Source organism: Apis cerana, linkage group LG8 (genome assembly GCF_029169275.1).
Source record: "Apis cerana isolate GH-2021 linkage group LG8, AcerK_1.0, whole genome shotgun sequence".
NCBI classification, from domain to species: domain Eukaryota; kingdom Metazoa; phylum Arthropoda; class Insecta; order Hymenoptera; family Apidae; genus Apis; species Apis cerana.
The window spans coordinates 2013105-2030120 of NC_083859.1; the positions used below are offsets into that span (position 1 = coordinate 2013105).

Below are 17016 nucleotides of genomic sequence, written 5' to 3' on the forward strand. Positions count from 1 at the left end.
TTTACATTTAAAGAACTTTTTTCTTTTTTTTTTTCATTATATACTTAAATATATATAGGTTTTTCGACTAATTAAAACTTCGATAAAAAATGTAATTGTATGATTTAAAAATTTGAACATTAAAGAAAATACTATATATAAAAACATGATTTAAATCATAAAATGATAAAATTGGATTCTTTTTATTAAAGTAATCTTTTTTATATAAAAAAGACTATGTAAAAATTCATATGATAGATTAATATTCAGAGATTTGAAATGTTTTTATTTAATTCCTTAAAATTAATAATAATAAAATTTTATTATTATTAAAAAAGACATTTATAATCTACAAATAATTTAAATCTATAAATTTAAAAAAAATATTCTTGCAATAAGAATTAAATTCTCGTAAAAAAAGAATAATAGCACTATTATATTTATTTCTTTCAAAATAATGCAAATTTTTTGCCAAAGAATTGTTACATAAATTGATTACTTACATTTTTATATTGTTTACATACTTTCATTATTGTTGATATAAATTATTTAATTCTGGTTGTTTTTATATAATCAAAGATATAATAAAAAATTACATTATATAAAATATTTAACAAAATTTCCTTAATTAACATATTCGAAATAAACATACTATATATATTATCTTAATATTAACAAATATTTCAAAAACAGTTAAGAAAATAATTTCCTATATATGAGTATATATATGTAAGTGATACAAAAATTGTAAAAAATTTAAATTGATATTAAATTTAAAAAAATAATCTATAATCAAAATTGTTGAAAATATATTTTTTAATGATGCTTTTGTAATAAATCTTCAGATTAGATTAAAAATAATTTAAGGGATAGGTTAAAAATGATTTAATAAACAAATCATTTATTTCTGAATTTGCTTCTATAATTTATAGAATAAATTTGAAATTAATGCAATTTTGCTAGCTAGATATATTAAAGCTCATAGTATGTTTAAAATGTACGAGTATAATAATCAAATGGAAAAAGTTTCTTGGCAATGATTTCATATGATAGAAGTTCAACAATATTAAACATTTATTAAAATTGCTATTATTATAGTCGTTACTTTGTTTTATATAAAATAAAATTGAAAAAATTTTAATTTTAAGTTATTTATATTATGTTAATATTTTATATTATATATATGAAAATAATTTAAAATAAAAAAAATGTGTCAAAAATTTTCATTCAAGCCCTAAAAAATATTATTAGGATGTGTGTTATATTATATATTAAATATATTTAATATTACTAATCTCTTCGATATGTCAGTTATTAATTATTTTATATTATTTAATTATATTATTTATATTATTTAATTATATAATTATTTATTAATAATTAATGTTTAACGATTGTTGAACTAAAATCGATGATTTTATCGAAGAGATTAATAATTTTAAAAAATTAATTGTTGTTTCATTTTTCGTTTTTAAATTTATAAGAATAACAAATTAATAATATGGTATTAAATTTTATATCTAAATCATAAAATAGCTAAAACTGTTCCCAATTAACTATATTTCAACGATGTGCATCTTATAAAGCTAACCTTAATTTACTGAAAGAAATTCATAGAGAACAAAAGAATGAGGAACAAAGTGATTGGCAATGTAAAAATTCCAACAACTCCAGAACCCAGATTATCTTGGACGACATTATCATGACATTTGGCAATTAGACTAAAATCTACAAAGTTCATCGGTTTTCCATTGTATTCAATTGGAGAGATACAATAATTCTTTTTCTGAAACTCGGTAATAGTTCCATTGACAAAATCGCTTTCTAATACATTGTGAGCTTGACAGTCGCAAGGAAAATGGTTATCGATAGCGCTAATAGAGCTCACTTCTAAATTAATGTCTTTGGCATGACGAGGTGCCTCCAAAACATGATTTCCATGAAATCTCAGCATCTCTATACTATTTTCATATCGTAGAAACAATTTTTCGATTAGATCGATTTTGTTATTTAATATATTCAGTCTATCAACATGAGCAAGTCCAGTGAAGGCGTCCTTCTCAACGATGCCCAAGTCACTTTCCTGAATATTCAATGAATGCACATAGGATAAGCCACGGAACGTGTAAGATTGCAGGGAAGACAAGTCCATATAAGTTAATTTTAAAAGTCCAACATGTTGTAAGCCATCGAATGCATCTGGTTCAATAGTTCTTATTCCTGACGGAAATATTAAGCGAACTATATTTGTTACACCTGAAAATGCATGACTCTGGATTCTGAGTAATGGGTTATTGCTCAATAGTATTACACGAATGTTGGATGTACCGGCAAATGAATAACCCTCGATATATCGTATTTTATTATTTGCCAATAATAATACTGATACGTTTTGTAAAGTTGCGAATGAAAATTTTTCGATGAATGGTAAAGGTGTATGCTGAATAGAAAGTTCGCGCAATTTATTTAAACCTCGAAATGCGAACGGACGTATTGTCGATATATTATTACCATCCATCGTTAATTTCCGTAACAGTTTTAAGCCAGCAAATGCATCTCCTTTTATTATTGGAAAATTGTTCTTTGTTAAGGAAAGTTCCTCTATTGTTTGAGGTAACTGTTGGGTGGGAATATCTTTTAGCCCACCTGTATTGCAAAGAACCTGTAAAATTAATTTAGTTCAATAATGCTTTTGTTATTAAAAATTAAAAAAATCAAAAAAAATTTCCATTGATAAATTATTATATAATTATATCTTGTTTATGTAGCTAATTAATTTCTCATAATTTTTTTTTCTTAGAATTTCAATTAACTAATCCAATGTTTATTAATTTTTTAAAATTATATTAAAATATTTATATATAAAATAATAACATATGAACTTAATATTGTATATACTATATAGTTCTGTAAAGTTTTTAATTAAAATTATTTTTTTTATAAAGTTTTTTACCAATTTTTTTAAATTTTATTAATTCTTATAATTCGGAATTTTTATTGTTTTTTAAAAATACAATATAATTATATTTTTTATTTTGTATCTTTCTATTTTGTATTCATTTTATAAAATATTTTTACCTGTTTCGGAGAAAGACAAATACATTCTGCAGAGCAATCCCAATTTTTCGCGGTAGTAGTTTCTTGTTCTAAAGTAAATTTTAGACTCAACGTCACTATCCACAGCAGGTAATAAATGCAGATCTATAAAAAAAATAATAAATAAATAAAAGAAATAAAGTTACAAAACAGAATTTTTTTTCAAATATGTAAATGTCATGCACATAGAAAATGCGAACATGATTGCATATACACGCGATTGTCTCATTTGTACCTGCGCTCTGCAATACATCAATTCCAAAGTTTTTAGGGCGCATGCCTCAGCATCCAGGAAAACGTCGCAAGTAGCTGTCGATGTTCCAATGTATCCTGAAAAATGTTAAGTCCCAGAAAAAATATTTCGACATATCTTAAATTAAATTTATTAAATTCGTTTACTTGTTTTATATATCACTGAGATTGAGGGTGAAAATATAAATATAAAAGCTTATAAAAGCTTACCACTACAAGAAGAAGCAAATTGACTCGAATGTAGATTCTACCATTAACCGAGAGAACGAAACAGACCAGGAAAATTTTGCAATCCGTGGCCGCATTCACCGGCTGGGCTCTGGGCTTTATTTCTCCTTAGCCAACTACCCCCACCCCCATTGAACGATCTGCGCAAGCCCATAATTATTCTCTCCGTGCGCGTAGTCTGGAATAAAACTTATTAGAGATACAGAACTGTAGTGTAAGATAACCAGAATGAAGCGTACTGACCTAGGAAATCATAGTTTGACATAGGTTTTTGATTGTTGATAATTATAAAAGTTGATGCATTGATAATTCTATTTCTTTGTTTCTCTCTATCTTTCTCTAGTTCTTTCCAATTAATTTTATTTCTCTATGATTTTTTTTATTTTTTTTTTTATCTATTTTTGTTTTCTAATATTGTTTTCTAAAATTTTGATCTTCCTATGACTATCTGATTTTTATTATCTTTTTCTGATTTCTTTCGTTTCTTTATGATCTTCTTTTGTATTTCTAATTTTATAATCCTTTTTCTTTTTTTTTTATTATTATGTAATTCATCTCGCTTTGTTGATTTTGCTTATTTTTTTCTCATTTTTTTCTATTTATTATTACTTTTGAATTTCTTTTTCTTTTTAAATATTTTTATTTTTGAATATTTTTGATTCTTATTTTTTTTTGTAACTGTTCTTTATTTTTTTTAATTTTTTTCTATACTACTTTTCTTTATTACATTCCTCATTAATATATATTTTAAAGATATTTTAAAGATAAACTAAGGTAAAATAAAAAAGAGACTGTAAATCAAAATATAATGAAACGATTCATCAAAACGATGAAAATCAATAATCAAATCGTAAATTATTAGTAATCGAGGAATTTGAAATATGAAAATATTGTACTTGTTTATAAGAATTTGATAATGATTATGATTGATATTATAAGATGGTATAATTTTTTTAAAATAATATAAAATAAAAAACATTATATATATTGAGATATGGAGTAAAATCATATACAAATCTTGTTTTATGTAATTATAATATATTGTTGTTTATTTTTACAATGATTGCTTGCTTCATGATTTAATTGAAATTTTACTCGTGACTATAATTGTATATTATATATTATGAAGATTGTGAACCGAAAAGATAAATGAATTTTTGTTGAAAATTTAAAAAAACTTTCTCAATTATTAAAAAAATTTAGCCGCTTATTGTCAAAGAAGAAACTTAAACATCTATTCATATAAAAAGATAAACAATTTCTTTATGAATTTTTTATGGTAATATATTTCATAACAAACTTGTATACAATTTTAGTAACATAGATTTACATAATAGAAATCTCGTATTATGTGGCGGAAAATGTAAAACATAGAAACTTATAATTAATTAAAAGTGCAAATTTTTTATGTATGTGTGTGTATATACATATACATATGTATATGTATGTGTATACTTGTTCTCGTGATAAGTTCCAATGTCAAAAAAAAAATCAGTCTTAAAAAATAATACGATATTAAATTTATATACGATAAGCAAAAGGCAACTTTTCCTTCCTCTCCTTATAATTTTTTTAAAATCATAATTATATACAATCTTAATCTGATTAATATAATTAAAATTTTTAATTTTCATAAGGCATCAATAATTGCGTTACATTATAATTAAGATTTATATTATTTACATATAAAAACATAATTTTCAACGCTAAATCATTTTATTAAGTTTGGTCCATTTAAAATTTTTGCAATTTTATAATGATTTGTTAATATCTTTGTTTTCTATTTTCTTCTCTATTACAAAGTTCAATATTTTTTATTAATTTATTGATTTTTTATATAGATTTTATTTGATATGTTTTTGAGCACCTTCTATTTTAATATTATATTTTCTCTTTTTATTTTTATTTTTCTCTTTTTATTTCAAATATATTTTATAATTATTTTTATATTTATATTTCTATAATCCTTTAAATATTTTTCAATCTAAATATTCATTTTTAAACTTTATATTTCTTTAATTGTAATAAGATTGAACTATTTGTTTGTTTAGGCACATTATACATCTTTTATTATATTTATATCTATTTTTTAATTTTTTTTCTTTTTAATAATATGATTATGATATTAATAACATAATATGGCATTAATATTTGAATTTATCAAAAAGTTATTTTCTCACGGATTTGAATGAAATTTTTTTCAATTACTTTCCATGAAATATATGTAATGAAAAAAAAAGGATGGATTCTATTGATTTTAAAATTGATTTTAAAAAAATAGATAAAAATTAATATTTACATGATTAAAATCTAATTCATTGTCAATCCAAATTATTCACTTTTAATAATATTAGTAATAATGTACTATGCTACTGCAAATTAATTTTTTTTTATTTTTTTTAAAATCATTAAAGGTTGTTTAATTATTTTTTTATCATTTATGTTTCATAACAAAATCATTAAAAAAAAAATCATTAAATCTATAAGAAAATAGCTTTTTTCACAAATTTAATCACTCATGTTTATTATAATCAATCATTTTTATATATATGCTTTACATTCTGATCATTAAAATCAAATTTTATTTATTTATAAAAAAAATATTTATATCAAAAATCCTATTTGAACGTGAAATCAATAGAGAGTGATAAGATAATAACACTCATTTATTTATATGAAATAGTAAAAAATTTAATTTTTTTCAAAAATAATAAGAATTACGATATAATCAGTTTGTGAAATTTCAATCAGAATGTAAAACATTATAGTATTATTTTATTTCATAATCGCATTGCGATTAACTTGCAACAGCGATTTTCAACCATCTAATCATTTTTTAAAATACCTCATATACATAAGTCAAAAAAAAAAAAAATAAATAAATAATTATTGTTTTAAATAAACTTCATTATTATATTATATTTTTATTATAAATTATTATAAGTAAATGAAATTTTAAAAAAATTTTTTAAAAGTAAATTACAAAAAAACAAAATTTTCTTAATGAAAAAAATAGCTATTTTATTTTCATTTTATTGCAATAATAAGAAAAAAATACTATTTAATAAAAATGTATAGTTTTTGTTATCAGTAATAAAAATATATTAAATTTTTTGAATTTTATAGAATTTTAGTTGTTTATGTACAATGAAATAAAAAAGAAAAAAAGGTTAAAAATCGCTGGATTACAGGTACAATATTATAATTCTATTATAAAACTACCACGAAGTTTCTGTTTCATCTGAATCTTATCTCATGGAAATAATTATTTGAGTTTCATTTATATTCTTCAATTCTTATAAAAGAAAATTATACAGAATAAAAAAAGATATTCAGGTGAAATTCATTTAAATAATACAATTTCAAGACAGTTTTACTTTGTACTTATTGGTGAGTATTTTTATATCAAATAATGGCACAGTGAAATCTGTCCAGATAGCAATACAATTAAAAACAACGAACAGTTTTCACAAGTTTCAACATGGAAAAAAATAAAAGAACAATAGTAGAAGTCTCTTATATTTTTATTATGAACAAATTTCACTGTATAAAAACTGAATAGAATTTTTTATTCTTTTTATTTTTATTCTGTTTGTACTTCTTAAAATGAGATCTTATGGTGACTGGTATCAATTTTTAAAAGAAAGTATATGAATTTTCAGTTTGTAACTATTAATTATGAAACCTTTATATTGTCCTTTTATATGTTATAAGAATCTTTTTTTCTGTTATATGATAAATATTTAGCACATATTGAACACATTTAATAACTTATTTTAAATGCAATTACAAGAAACATCAAATGCTTGAAACAAATTATATATATAAATGTTCAAATTAATAATTCAATAAAGATATTTTATGTGAATATATTTAAATTTGTATTAGCATTTAAAGATCAAATTTCATTTATAATGATTTAAATTAATTAAATTATTTAATAAACATAACTGTTTAACTGTATTTAATAACTTAAAACCAAAAATAAACATTATGTATCATTCATTCAATATAATTAATATATCATATATCATATATGTTTTAATAAAAATTGATATATTAAAAAAAAAATTTCTTTGAAAATTTAATTAATTTGAAAATTAATTTGAAAATTATTTCAAATTAATAAAACATTGATTTCAAATAAATGATTTGTAAATATATCACTTTATAGTAGCAAAAGTAAACAGTATAAATGGATAGATAAATAATCAGTTTTATAATTCAGTAAAATTTAAAAAAAATATTTGTTGTTTCTTAAGAGCAAATGATTAAAATTCAATATATCAATTTATAGAGAAAATCAAAAATTATAATTAATTCTATTTTTTATAGTAAATTGTCTATAATCAGATTATTTTATAAATTGTTATATCCAACCATTGATCGACCATATTATTTAAGGAAATTGTAACTTTTATGCTTAAAACTACTATTAAAATTTATATCTGTTCATAATATAATTTTTATAATTTATATAAATTTATATATGTATATATATATATATATATATATATATATATATATATATATATATATAAAATACATATATATAATATATAATTTAAATAGATTTATATATATATATATATATATATATATATATATATATATATATATTCTTTTGTTGTGTATACATACATAAAACACACATTGTAAAATAAAACACACGATTTTATCAAATTGGTAACGCAGATTCGGCTCTATCAGTCTTAACGTTAATAATGAACAATATTGTTCGTTGTACGATGAGGTAGTTCGTTCTATTATGTGTAATTATTATGCATTAATATTGAGCAATATTGCAGCTGTATCCCAGGGCCATTGATCAGTAACGATAATGTAATCTTATAATTAGTAACAAGTTAACAGTGATATTTTCAGTCAATAACATGAAATTATTTGAATTGTATAACTCTCTAACCTCTTTTTTCCTTTTTTTTTTGTTCTTTCATAGATTATATATATTTCGTATATAATAATATTTTATTGATAGTATTTAGCATTTAATGCTAAAAATAAGAAATTTAAAAAAAAAGAACTAAAAACAAAATGTTTAAAATAATGTACACTCTTTTTTTTCGTTTTTCTTACGCGATATTATAATCTAAAAAAATCAAAGATTCTAAAATAATTACTAGGTAGATTGCAAAATGAAAAAAATGAAAATATTGAATCACAATGATTAAAATTAATTTAAAAAAAATGCATATTTATATATTGATCCAAAAATATTTAAAGTTTAATGCGATTTCGAAAATATTTCGCATATTTTTGCAAAAGATCATATATTAATTAATTAATTAATTATAAATATGAAAAAATATGTATGATCAATTTCATTAAATATTTAAATATGAATAATTTCATTAAATGTGATTTTCTTTTCTTTAACAACTCTCAAACAATAAATATTATACACTTATAAGTTTATAATATATAGAATATTATTATAAATCGGGAAAGTAATATATTTTATGATCTTTAGCATTAAACTTTAACAATTTTGGAACAATCAATTACTTCAGTCTCTTGAATCCATAACATATAAATCAGTCTTGTGTAAGGTAGTTCGAGAAGAGGATTTAAAAACCTCATATCAAATCATATGATTTTTACCGCAATTTTTATGAATATATATACATATATATACATATATATATATATATATATTCTATGGTTTATTGTTGCAAGAATCAACTATCCCTGAGTCATTTATTAAACATTGATTTAATTAGCTTTCATTTAACTGCATTTTTCTTCCATTATATCGCTTCATTAATCTATTGCGACACTGGCTTTTGATTATATTAGAAAGCATCGTGTTCTATAAAACAAAAAATATCATTAAATGAACCATTTAGAAGTCAAATTTTAGAAATCAAATGATTGATCTTGATTGAGTTGACTTCTATATAATTCAAATAATAAAAATTCTATTTTTGATTCACCGAACACTATAAATATCTATATGTAATTTTTTCTAAATTGGTATTCTTAAATTATTAAAAACTTTATAAAAAATTTGTTTGTGATTTAATTAATCGATAAATAGTACGTTTAGTTGTTGTCAATGAACACACTAGTAATAATGAAAAATAAAAGAATATATCTAAGTTAATCGTGACTGCAAAAATTAGAAACCATATTTTCTTCGCTTTTAATTACTGACGTTGGCGGGACTATCACACGAATATCTGTCTTACGATTTACAGAAAGATCTTCAACCTGATATTCGTTACTTTGTTCTTTCACGGAATGTACTGAGGGGCTAGATGTACAACGAGTAGTATCTAGGATCTTTAGATCCACAGGACTATCTCTTGATTTACATGTATCAAGAATAGGCCCAGCATCCTCTATCACGCTACTATTTTCATTTTCGTTTTCTGAAAGTGCGCCGCTGTAGATATTGCCATTTGAATTACCACCGATTCCATAAGGGAAACAAGCGCCACTACCATTTGAGCCACGCTTAAATGGCCGTGACGTCGTAATCCCTAATTTTTTCACTTTATCATAGAGAGTTCGAGAGGGTACTCCATACTTACGTGCTGCTTGCAAAGCACTCATTCCTGAGCGTACTGCCTCGATCGCAGACATGATATCATTTCTTGTATATTGTTTATACCGTTTCCACTCTGGCTTTTGAACTGGTACATAGTTAATCATTTCTTCGGTAAAAAATAGTTCGTTATATTTTATATTTGTATGTATATGACTTCTTTGTAATTCAATAGAAATTGAAATTTCTATATAAATCTATTTTTCTTACCTGGTTTAACATCCGGAGCATATGATTGTGGCGATGATTGCTTATCGTCTTCATCCATTATAGAAACATCGGTATAAGGACTATGTGCAGATTCTCCATGAACTATATCTGTATTACTGCGTCTATCATTTTCATTTGATGAACCATTACTATTAATTCTAAATTGAGTTTCTTGACTATCTGGATGTAAGAGAGGAATCCCTTGAGAACTATCTGCATGACCTTGACCGAGAACCGTTCTAAGAATCGGTGTGTCTCTATTCATTAACATATTCAAGAGTTTCTTGCGTTTCAATGGGGAAGTTTCAAAACCATTGTCATAAGATCCGGTTAAGATGGGGGAGTGTTGATGTGATGCCGTCTGGTGGCTGGAACTGGAATGAGTAATAGGAAATCTTGATAAAGGCCACATTGGTAGCGCTAAACGGCTATTTCGATCAATTGGTGATTTGCCGTAAATATTATACGTGGTTCCTGTAGAATGCGGTGGAGATGTATGTCCACTACTATGAGCTGCACTACTGGTTGTACTAGTACTTATGGCTGGCGGAGGAGACATAGATGTTTCCACTTCTTCTTGATGACTTTGAGAATTATTTTCTTCAACCAATCCTTTCACTTTTAATACTTCTGCGACTTTTAATAAACCAGCTAATTGTTCTTGAGCCACATTTACTTCACCTCGATACATATATTCTAAAATAGCTTTAATGTCAGAGTATTTCACGTCTTTTAATACTACAATTGGATGCTTGCATGGTAAATCAATAAATAGAGTTTGAAAATAAGAGGAACATGCCGCTAAAACCATTTTGTGGCATTTAACGGATGCACCTTCATCAACTGCCAAAGTCACGTCAGTGAATGCCTCGTTTTGTAATAACTTATCAAACATCGTTAATAAATTAGAGCGATGATTGTTCCAGCGCAAACAATATTGTTGTGAAGTGCTCGCCATTTCGATTAATTAGTAAAACAGAACCTAAAATAAGATTAAATTATTAATAAATATGTACGTTCTATATTTGACTTTAATATATTTGTTAAAATTTTGAATAGATAGACTTTGAAATCATATCATCATATAAAAAAATAAAAAATTTGAATCCAAAAGTTTATAAATAATTATTTGAATGTTTTAAATATTTGTATTTTTTTATTATTTTTTTTCTGACTATTAAATTAATTAGAAGTAAAATTTATATAGCATAATTTCATAAAATATGAAACTATAAAAAGTGCATATGCGCATGTGCAAAACGCATGTTGTTCGTAAAATACATATACAAAATTCGAATAGTAACATCAATTCTTCTACAATACATAAATTAAATTTTAATAAATATGAATTATAAAATAATTTGTAAATAAGCAAAATAAATTATTAATTATTTTATCAATTAATCAATATTTATAAATTATATAAAGTAATGTAAATCAAACATGAAAATATTTTTTTATTTTTTTATTATATTTTCATATAATATATTATAATTTATTACTATATATATAATTATAAATACAATGTATAACATTATAATAAATTTCGAATGGAAAAAAAAAATAAAGAAAAAATTTACGCGAATCTAAAACACTTATCATATAATATAGCGAAGACTTACTCGTCAACCCGGTCCTTCCTTTTGAAAAAGCTGGCACCGTATGACGAAGCTGTTCAAATGGCCGCCGAGTATGCTAGGAGATGTGTGATTAAGTTAACATGTGTGTGCACTCGTATTCGTCACTCAATTCTGTCGAACCAGCCTACAAAAATGTTGCCGCGAGAATCCAACCCTTAGTAACTGCGCATGACGTATGAGGGCGCATATATGCGCGAAATTGCTGATTAAAATGAATCTTTTCACATTTCTTTAATTTTCATTAAATTGATAATCCTTTTTTTATAAATAAATCTTAAAAAATCTCATTTATAAAAGCACAATTCACAAAAACTTTTATTTTCGTTTTCTATATTTCCGTTTTAATCTATTTTCTATTGCTATCCAACGTTTTTATTGCTTTCAGAATTTTTATTATCCAATATTTGATTATCTTCATTGAAATTTATTTTCGTAATTGTTACGTTATTTCCTTTTAAGATTTAAGTAGCCAAATGATAATAATAACGGCATCAAGTGCACACCCGCAGCAAAATAAAATTATAATACGAATAAGAACCCTCTCCTATGGCCTACTCGGCGACCACTGACGAGTTGTGAGTAGAAGACGCACTAAACCGAGCTGGTCATGGCCATGGCTCTTCTTGCATAGGGGTGATCGTACGTGTGTATTCGTATACTATCGCCATTGCTGTGTGTGCCCAGTGGCGTAACTGGCAACTCTTTATGCGAAATATTTCAGTTATAATTTTAAAATCTTATGTTAGTAATGAATGAAAGACATTAGCAATAAATGAACGATATCTGAAAACGTTTGTGAGTAAATAAGTACATAATTTTGACCTTTAAAGAAATAGTTAAGCGATTAGTGCATTTATTTAATGAGCAGATTATCAGCGCATAAACTGTGGTCTATTGATAAGAAAATTTAAGAAAATTAACATTTAAGGGAATTTTTAGAAAGTTTAACTACGGATTCTATAAATTTTAAGAAATTTTAAGAAATTAAATCTATTTTTTAGATAGATAATTATATAGATAATTATAATAATCATTTATATTTATTTTATTATTTTATTATAATAATTATTATTATAATTATTATTAAATGTAATTATTATTAATTTTTATATAAATAATAATTATATTAATATATATAACTATATAAATATATAAATTATGATAGTCTATTGATAATGACTTGCAATTTTCTAATCTAATTCTAAATCTATATATTATTATATCAGTTTAAATTTCTTTAAACAAAATTGTTTTTTTTACATGATACTATAATATTATTGAAAGCATTTAATTTAAATTTATTTGTTATAACATTCAAATTATATAAATCCAATTTAAAAAAACGCACAGATACTAAAGTTACGCCACTGACTAACCGCACAAGGAGACTTGCACAGACACCATCGTCCCTGGTTGCACGATCGGCCAATCACGCTACGTCTAGGCCAATATCCTGCAGGGTACGACACATACATATGCAACTGGTGCATGCTTGCATGTATAAGCGTATATATATATATATATATAACTATATGGCGCTGTGTGTGTACACCCACGTCTTTTACTCGCATATCAGCATGGCATTAGATTTTCTTTTTATCCCAAGTTTTTGAGCAACGGTTTGATTTCTTTATTCTATTAAAATTGTGATCAATTTTTTTATCACTTTTTTAAAAATATTTTTATTGTAATTTTTTTCTAAAATTAATTTTTCATAAATAAACTTTTAAAAACCCTATAAACATTTTGATACAATTCAAAATGATTTAGAGAATCATATAATTAGAGAATCATATTGTATAATTATTCAAAATTAATATACAAAATAATATTAAAAAATTATATAATGCTCTGCATATTTCGAAAATTTTTTAATACATATATATAAATTGTAATCAAAGCAAAAAATTTTTTTCAAAATAGATATATAAATGGAATAATTAGTTTTAAATAGATATTACAAATTTAAGAATGGTCTTCATTATTCTTATTTTATTTCTCTAATTATTAATGTTTTTTATCACATATACAATAAAAAATAAAAATTTATATATGTTTTCAAAAATTGCTACCATACCCTAACTTTATTACGATGATCATATTCAATTCTCATATAAAATCTTATAAAATTTTTCTCATGATTACGAAAATCAAATAATTTTTTTTTATTATAATTGATATTGTGTCTTTTATTTTTCATTTAATAAAAATTTTTTAATTTTTTTCCAATATTATAAAAAATTTTTAAATTATTACGATAATGAAATAAGAATTTTTATAAATAATAATCAATATAAATAAGAAATAAATTGAAAGATTGAATAAAAACACAAATAAAAGAACTTACCAATTCATTTTCCGCCCTTCCTTTTATGCATTAATGTGCGTAGACGTGCGTCGTTTTCTGTTTACCAAAGTTTGCAAAGTGGCGTATTAAAAACGAATCGAAAATATGTTGTTTAATTTCCATTTTATCTTGATTAGTTCATACAGTAAAAAAAGAAACAGACGATAAAAACAGATCATGATAAAAGAAAATCATTTTCTTGCGTGCTCGCATGCATGCATGTACAGTTTCACACGAATATGATTAGAAGCTGTAAATGTGTAAGTGAGTGCGCCATCGAATGAGACTTTTGGTCGAAGAAAAAGAGGGGAGTAGCTGCTAAGGTGAATCCTTGTATACTGTTGCGCCATTGAAAAAATTCCATATTCTACGAGTGAATACGACGGTTTCAGTTAGATTGTTTCCACATTGAAAATTAAATTTTTATATTTATTATAATATTATATATATTTATAGAACTGCAATATACATTGCATTTTAGATATGAACAGTATTTGAAAGAAAATATTTAAAATATTATTTTATATGTACTTATTTATATATTATTTGATAATTATTTGTTAATTATATTTGTTAATTATTTTAATTTAAATAATTTAATTAAATTATCTAATTATTATTAAAACACAAATATATTATTATAACACAAATCTTCTTTCAATTTTTAATTTAGAAAAATCAGATTTTAATAAAATAACACAATTTATGTATTATTTGAAGAATTAATTAAAAATTAAAAATTTGAAATTTATTGTATATTTTCATATATTTTTTATTCTAAATTAAATTGAAATTACAGAATATGTGTGCATAAGATTTTTCGAAGATATCGCAGTTCTATTTAATAGAACATTCAGTCGAGTTCCAGATTTAGCAGCAGCTTGCTCCCTCTTGTCTCAGGACGACTGGATTTTCACTAAAAAAACGTAAGACAAGCGAAAAGCTTCTTTGAGTTGTTGCGTGCATTTCCACGAAGTCTTTAAAAGGAATATTAATGATTTTCAAATGAAAAAAGAAAAAGTATAGACAATAAAGAAAATATATTAGTGATAAGTATAGCAACGTTGCACATTATCTATCTGGGCAAAGCGATGATAGAGGGATATTAACTGTTTGCTTATCGCCTTTACAGATAATATAGAATTCTTGATTTTGTATTCTTGCATATTTTGTCAATAACTATAAAAGTGAAAGAAAACAGAAAATAGTAATTCTAGAAATAGTTACTATTCAATTTTATAATAATATTAAATAATATTATTATAAATACTTTTATATACTCTTATAATGTTATAATATTATTATAAATAATAATACTTATTAAAAATAAAATAGATAGTTTCTTAGATATATGAATCCTATTTAAAATATATAGAAGTACATACACATATATTAAATTCTCTATAAAATGAGAGTTTTATATGGATCTAAGCTGATTTGGTCTAAAAAAATAGATGTAAGCGGCTTTTCAATCCCTGAGAAACCTGTTTCTCTTCACATGTGCTTCTTGTCCTCCTAATTTCTTTAGAAAATCATCCTAAAATTTTGCTTCAATCATCTGAGCAAAACAAAAAAAATTTTTTTAATTTTTAAAAAAATATTATATTATATATTATACTATATAAATATATTTAATTATATTTATGATTTAATTTTATCAAATTTCAATTAATAAAAAAATATTAAATATTATAAAATAATTCTTTTATATCTTCATATCTTTATTAATTTTTTTGATTTTACCATTATAATTTTAAACTTATTAAAAAGTAACATTTTACAATAATTTTTTTTTTGATAATGTAAATTTCGGTCATCATATTTTGAGAAAAGAAGATACACATAGAATTATGCTAAGAAATCTATGCGCAAGTGAATGGAGAGGCATTGCACTCGGTAGTTGTAATGAATGGTTATACCACAAGGCAAAGTACATCTTGAATAATAGGAACAAAATGTACTGTTACATGGAATAATTGCACTTGACGCCAGAGGGTTTCTACTAGACCGACAATACTTTTGCTATTGTATAGGGAACAATGTATCAGCAGGTAGCCGATCATCGATCAGGAATCCCTCCGGTCAATGGCCTTGCAATGCATGCCAAGTTTTTTTTATGTGTATTTATATGAAGTGTTAATGTATAAATCAATTGTTCTTGTATTATTTGTAATTGTTATTGGATTTTATTTTTTTCAAATTTCTAATCTTCTAATAATAATGTTCGTTGTATACAAATATTTCATTCTAATTTTATTGACTTTTATTTTTGTAATACGTTTTACGAATTATGTATAAAATTTATAATTTATATATTGATAAAATTTTATTATTATATAACTAAATAATTATTTTGATTGTCTAATTCTATGGATTATGAATTACAATTCTGTGAATTAGTAAAAAAATGTTTCTAGTGTTGCAATAAAAAGAAACATAAGTAAGGTGTACTCTACATGTAGGGCCAAGGTTTATCTGTGTAGACGAGTGTCAGTGGGTCGACACCCGCAAACCGGTCCTGACCACGTGGAATGTGAGCTCGCGTGCGATGTTGCCACGTATATGCATGATTTCCTAAAAGTGCATCTCCGCAGGCTTATTATACGCAACACATGTGCATATATATTTTCTTGCCCTCTCAACTTTCGTACAATTTCGGAAAAACTAATTCTAAAGTTTGACTTTTACTAATGAAAATA

General features: G+C 23.7%; 2 protein-coding genes across 4 annotated transcripts; both read right to left on the reverse strand.

Annotated features, from left to right (window-relative positions):
- Positions 1-396: 396 nt before the first annotated feature.
- Positions 397-3963, reverse strand: LOC107996521 (leucine-rich repeat and immunoglobulin-like domain-containing nogo receptor-interacting protein 1). Of its 2 annotated transcripts, XM_062077957.1 has the most exons (6): positions 3799-3963; positions 3538-3733; positions 3311-3405; positions 3058-3180; positions 2308-2641; positions 397-2235 (listed from the first exon to the last, which is right to left on the reverse strand). In XM_062077957.1, the coding sequence occupies exons 3-6, from the start codon at positions 3326-3328 to the stop codon at positions 1577-1579; spliced, it is 1134 nt and encodes a 377-aa protein (XP_061933941.1). In that variant the 5' UTR covers positions 3329-3405; positions 3538-3733; positions 3799-3963; the 3' UTR covers positions 397-1576. The 2 variants fall into 2 exon arrangements, with proteins under 2 accessions (XP_061933941.1, XP_016910097.1); XM_017054608.3 differs by having other exon boundaries at positions 397-2641; positions 3799-3952.
- Positions 3964-4822: 859 nt separating this feature from the next.
- Positions 4823-12639, reverse strand: LOC107996584 (broad-complex core protein isoforms 1/2/3/4/5). Of its 2 annotated transcripts, XM_017054733.3 has the most exons (4): positions 11953-12608; positions 10798-11312; positions 10331-10704; positions 4823-10229 (listed from the first exon to the last, which is right to left on the reverse strand). In XM_017054733.3, the coding sequence occupies exons 2-4, from the start codon at positions 11286-11288 to the stop codon at positions 9673-9675; spliced, it is 1422 nt and encodes a 473-aa protein (XP_016910222.1). In that variant the 5' UTR covers positions 11289-11312; positions 11953-12608; the 3' UTR covers positions 4823-9672. The 2 variants fall into 2 exon arrangements, with proteins under 2 accessions (XP_016910222.1, XP_016910214.1); XM_017054725.3 differs by having other exon boundaries at positions 10331-11312; positions 11953-12639.
- Positions 12640-17016: the final 4377 nt, after the last annotated feature.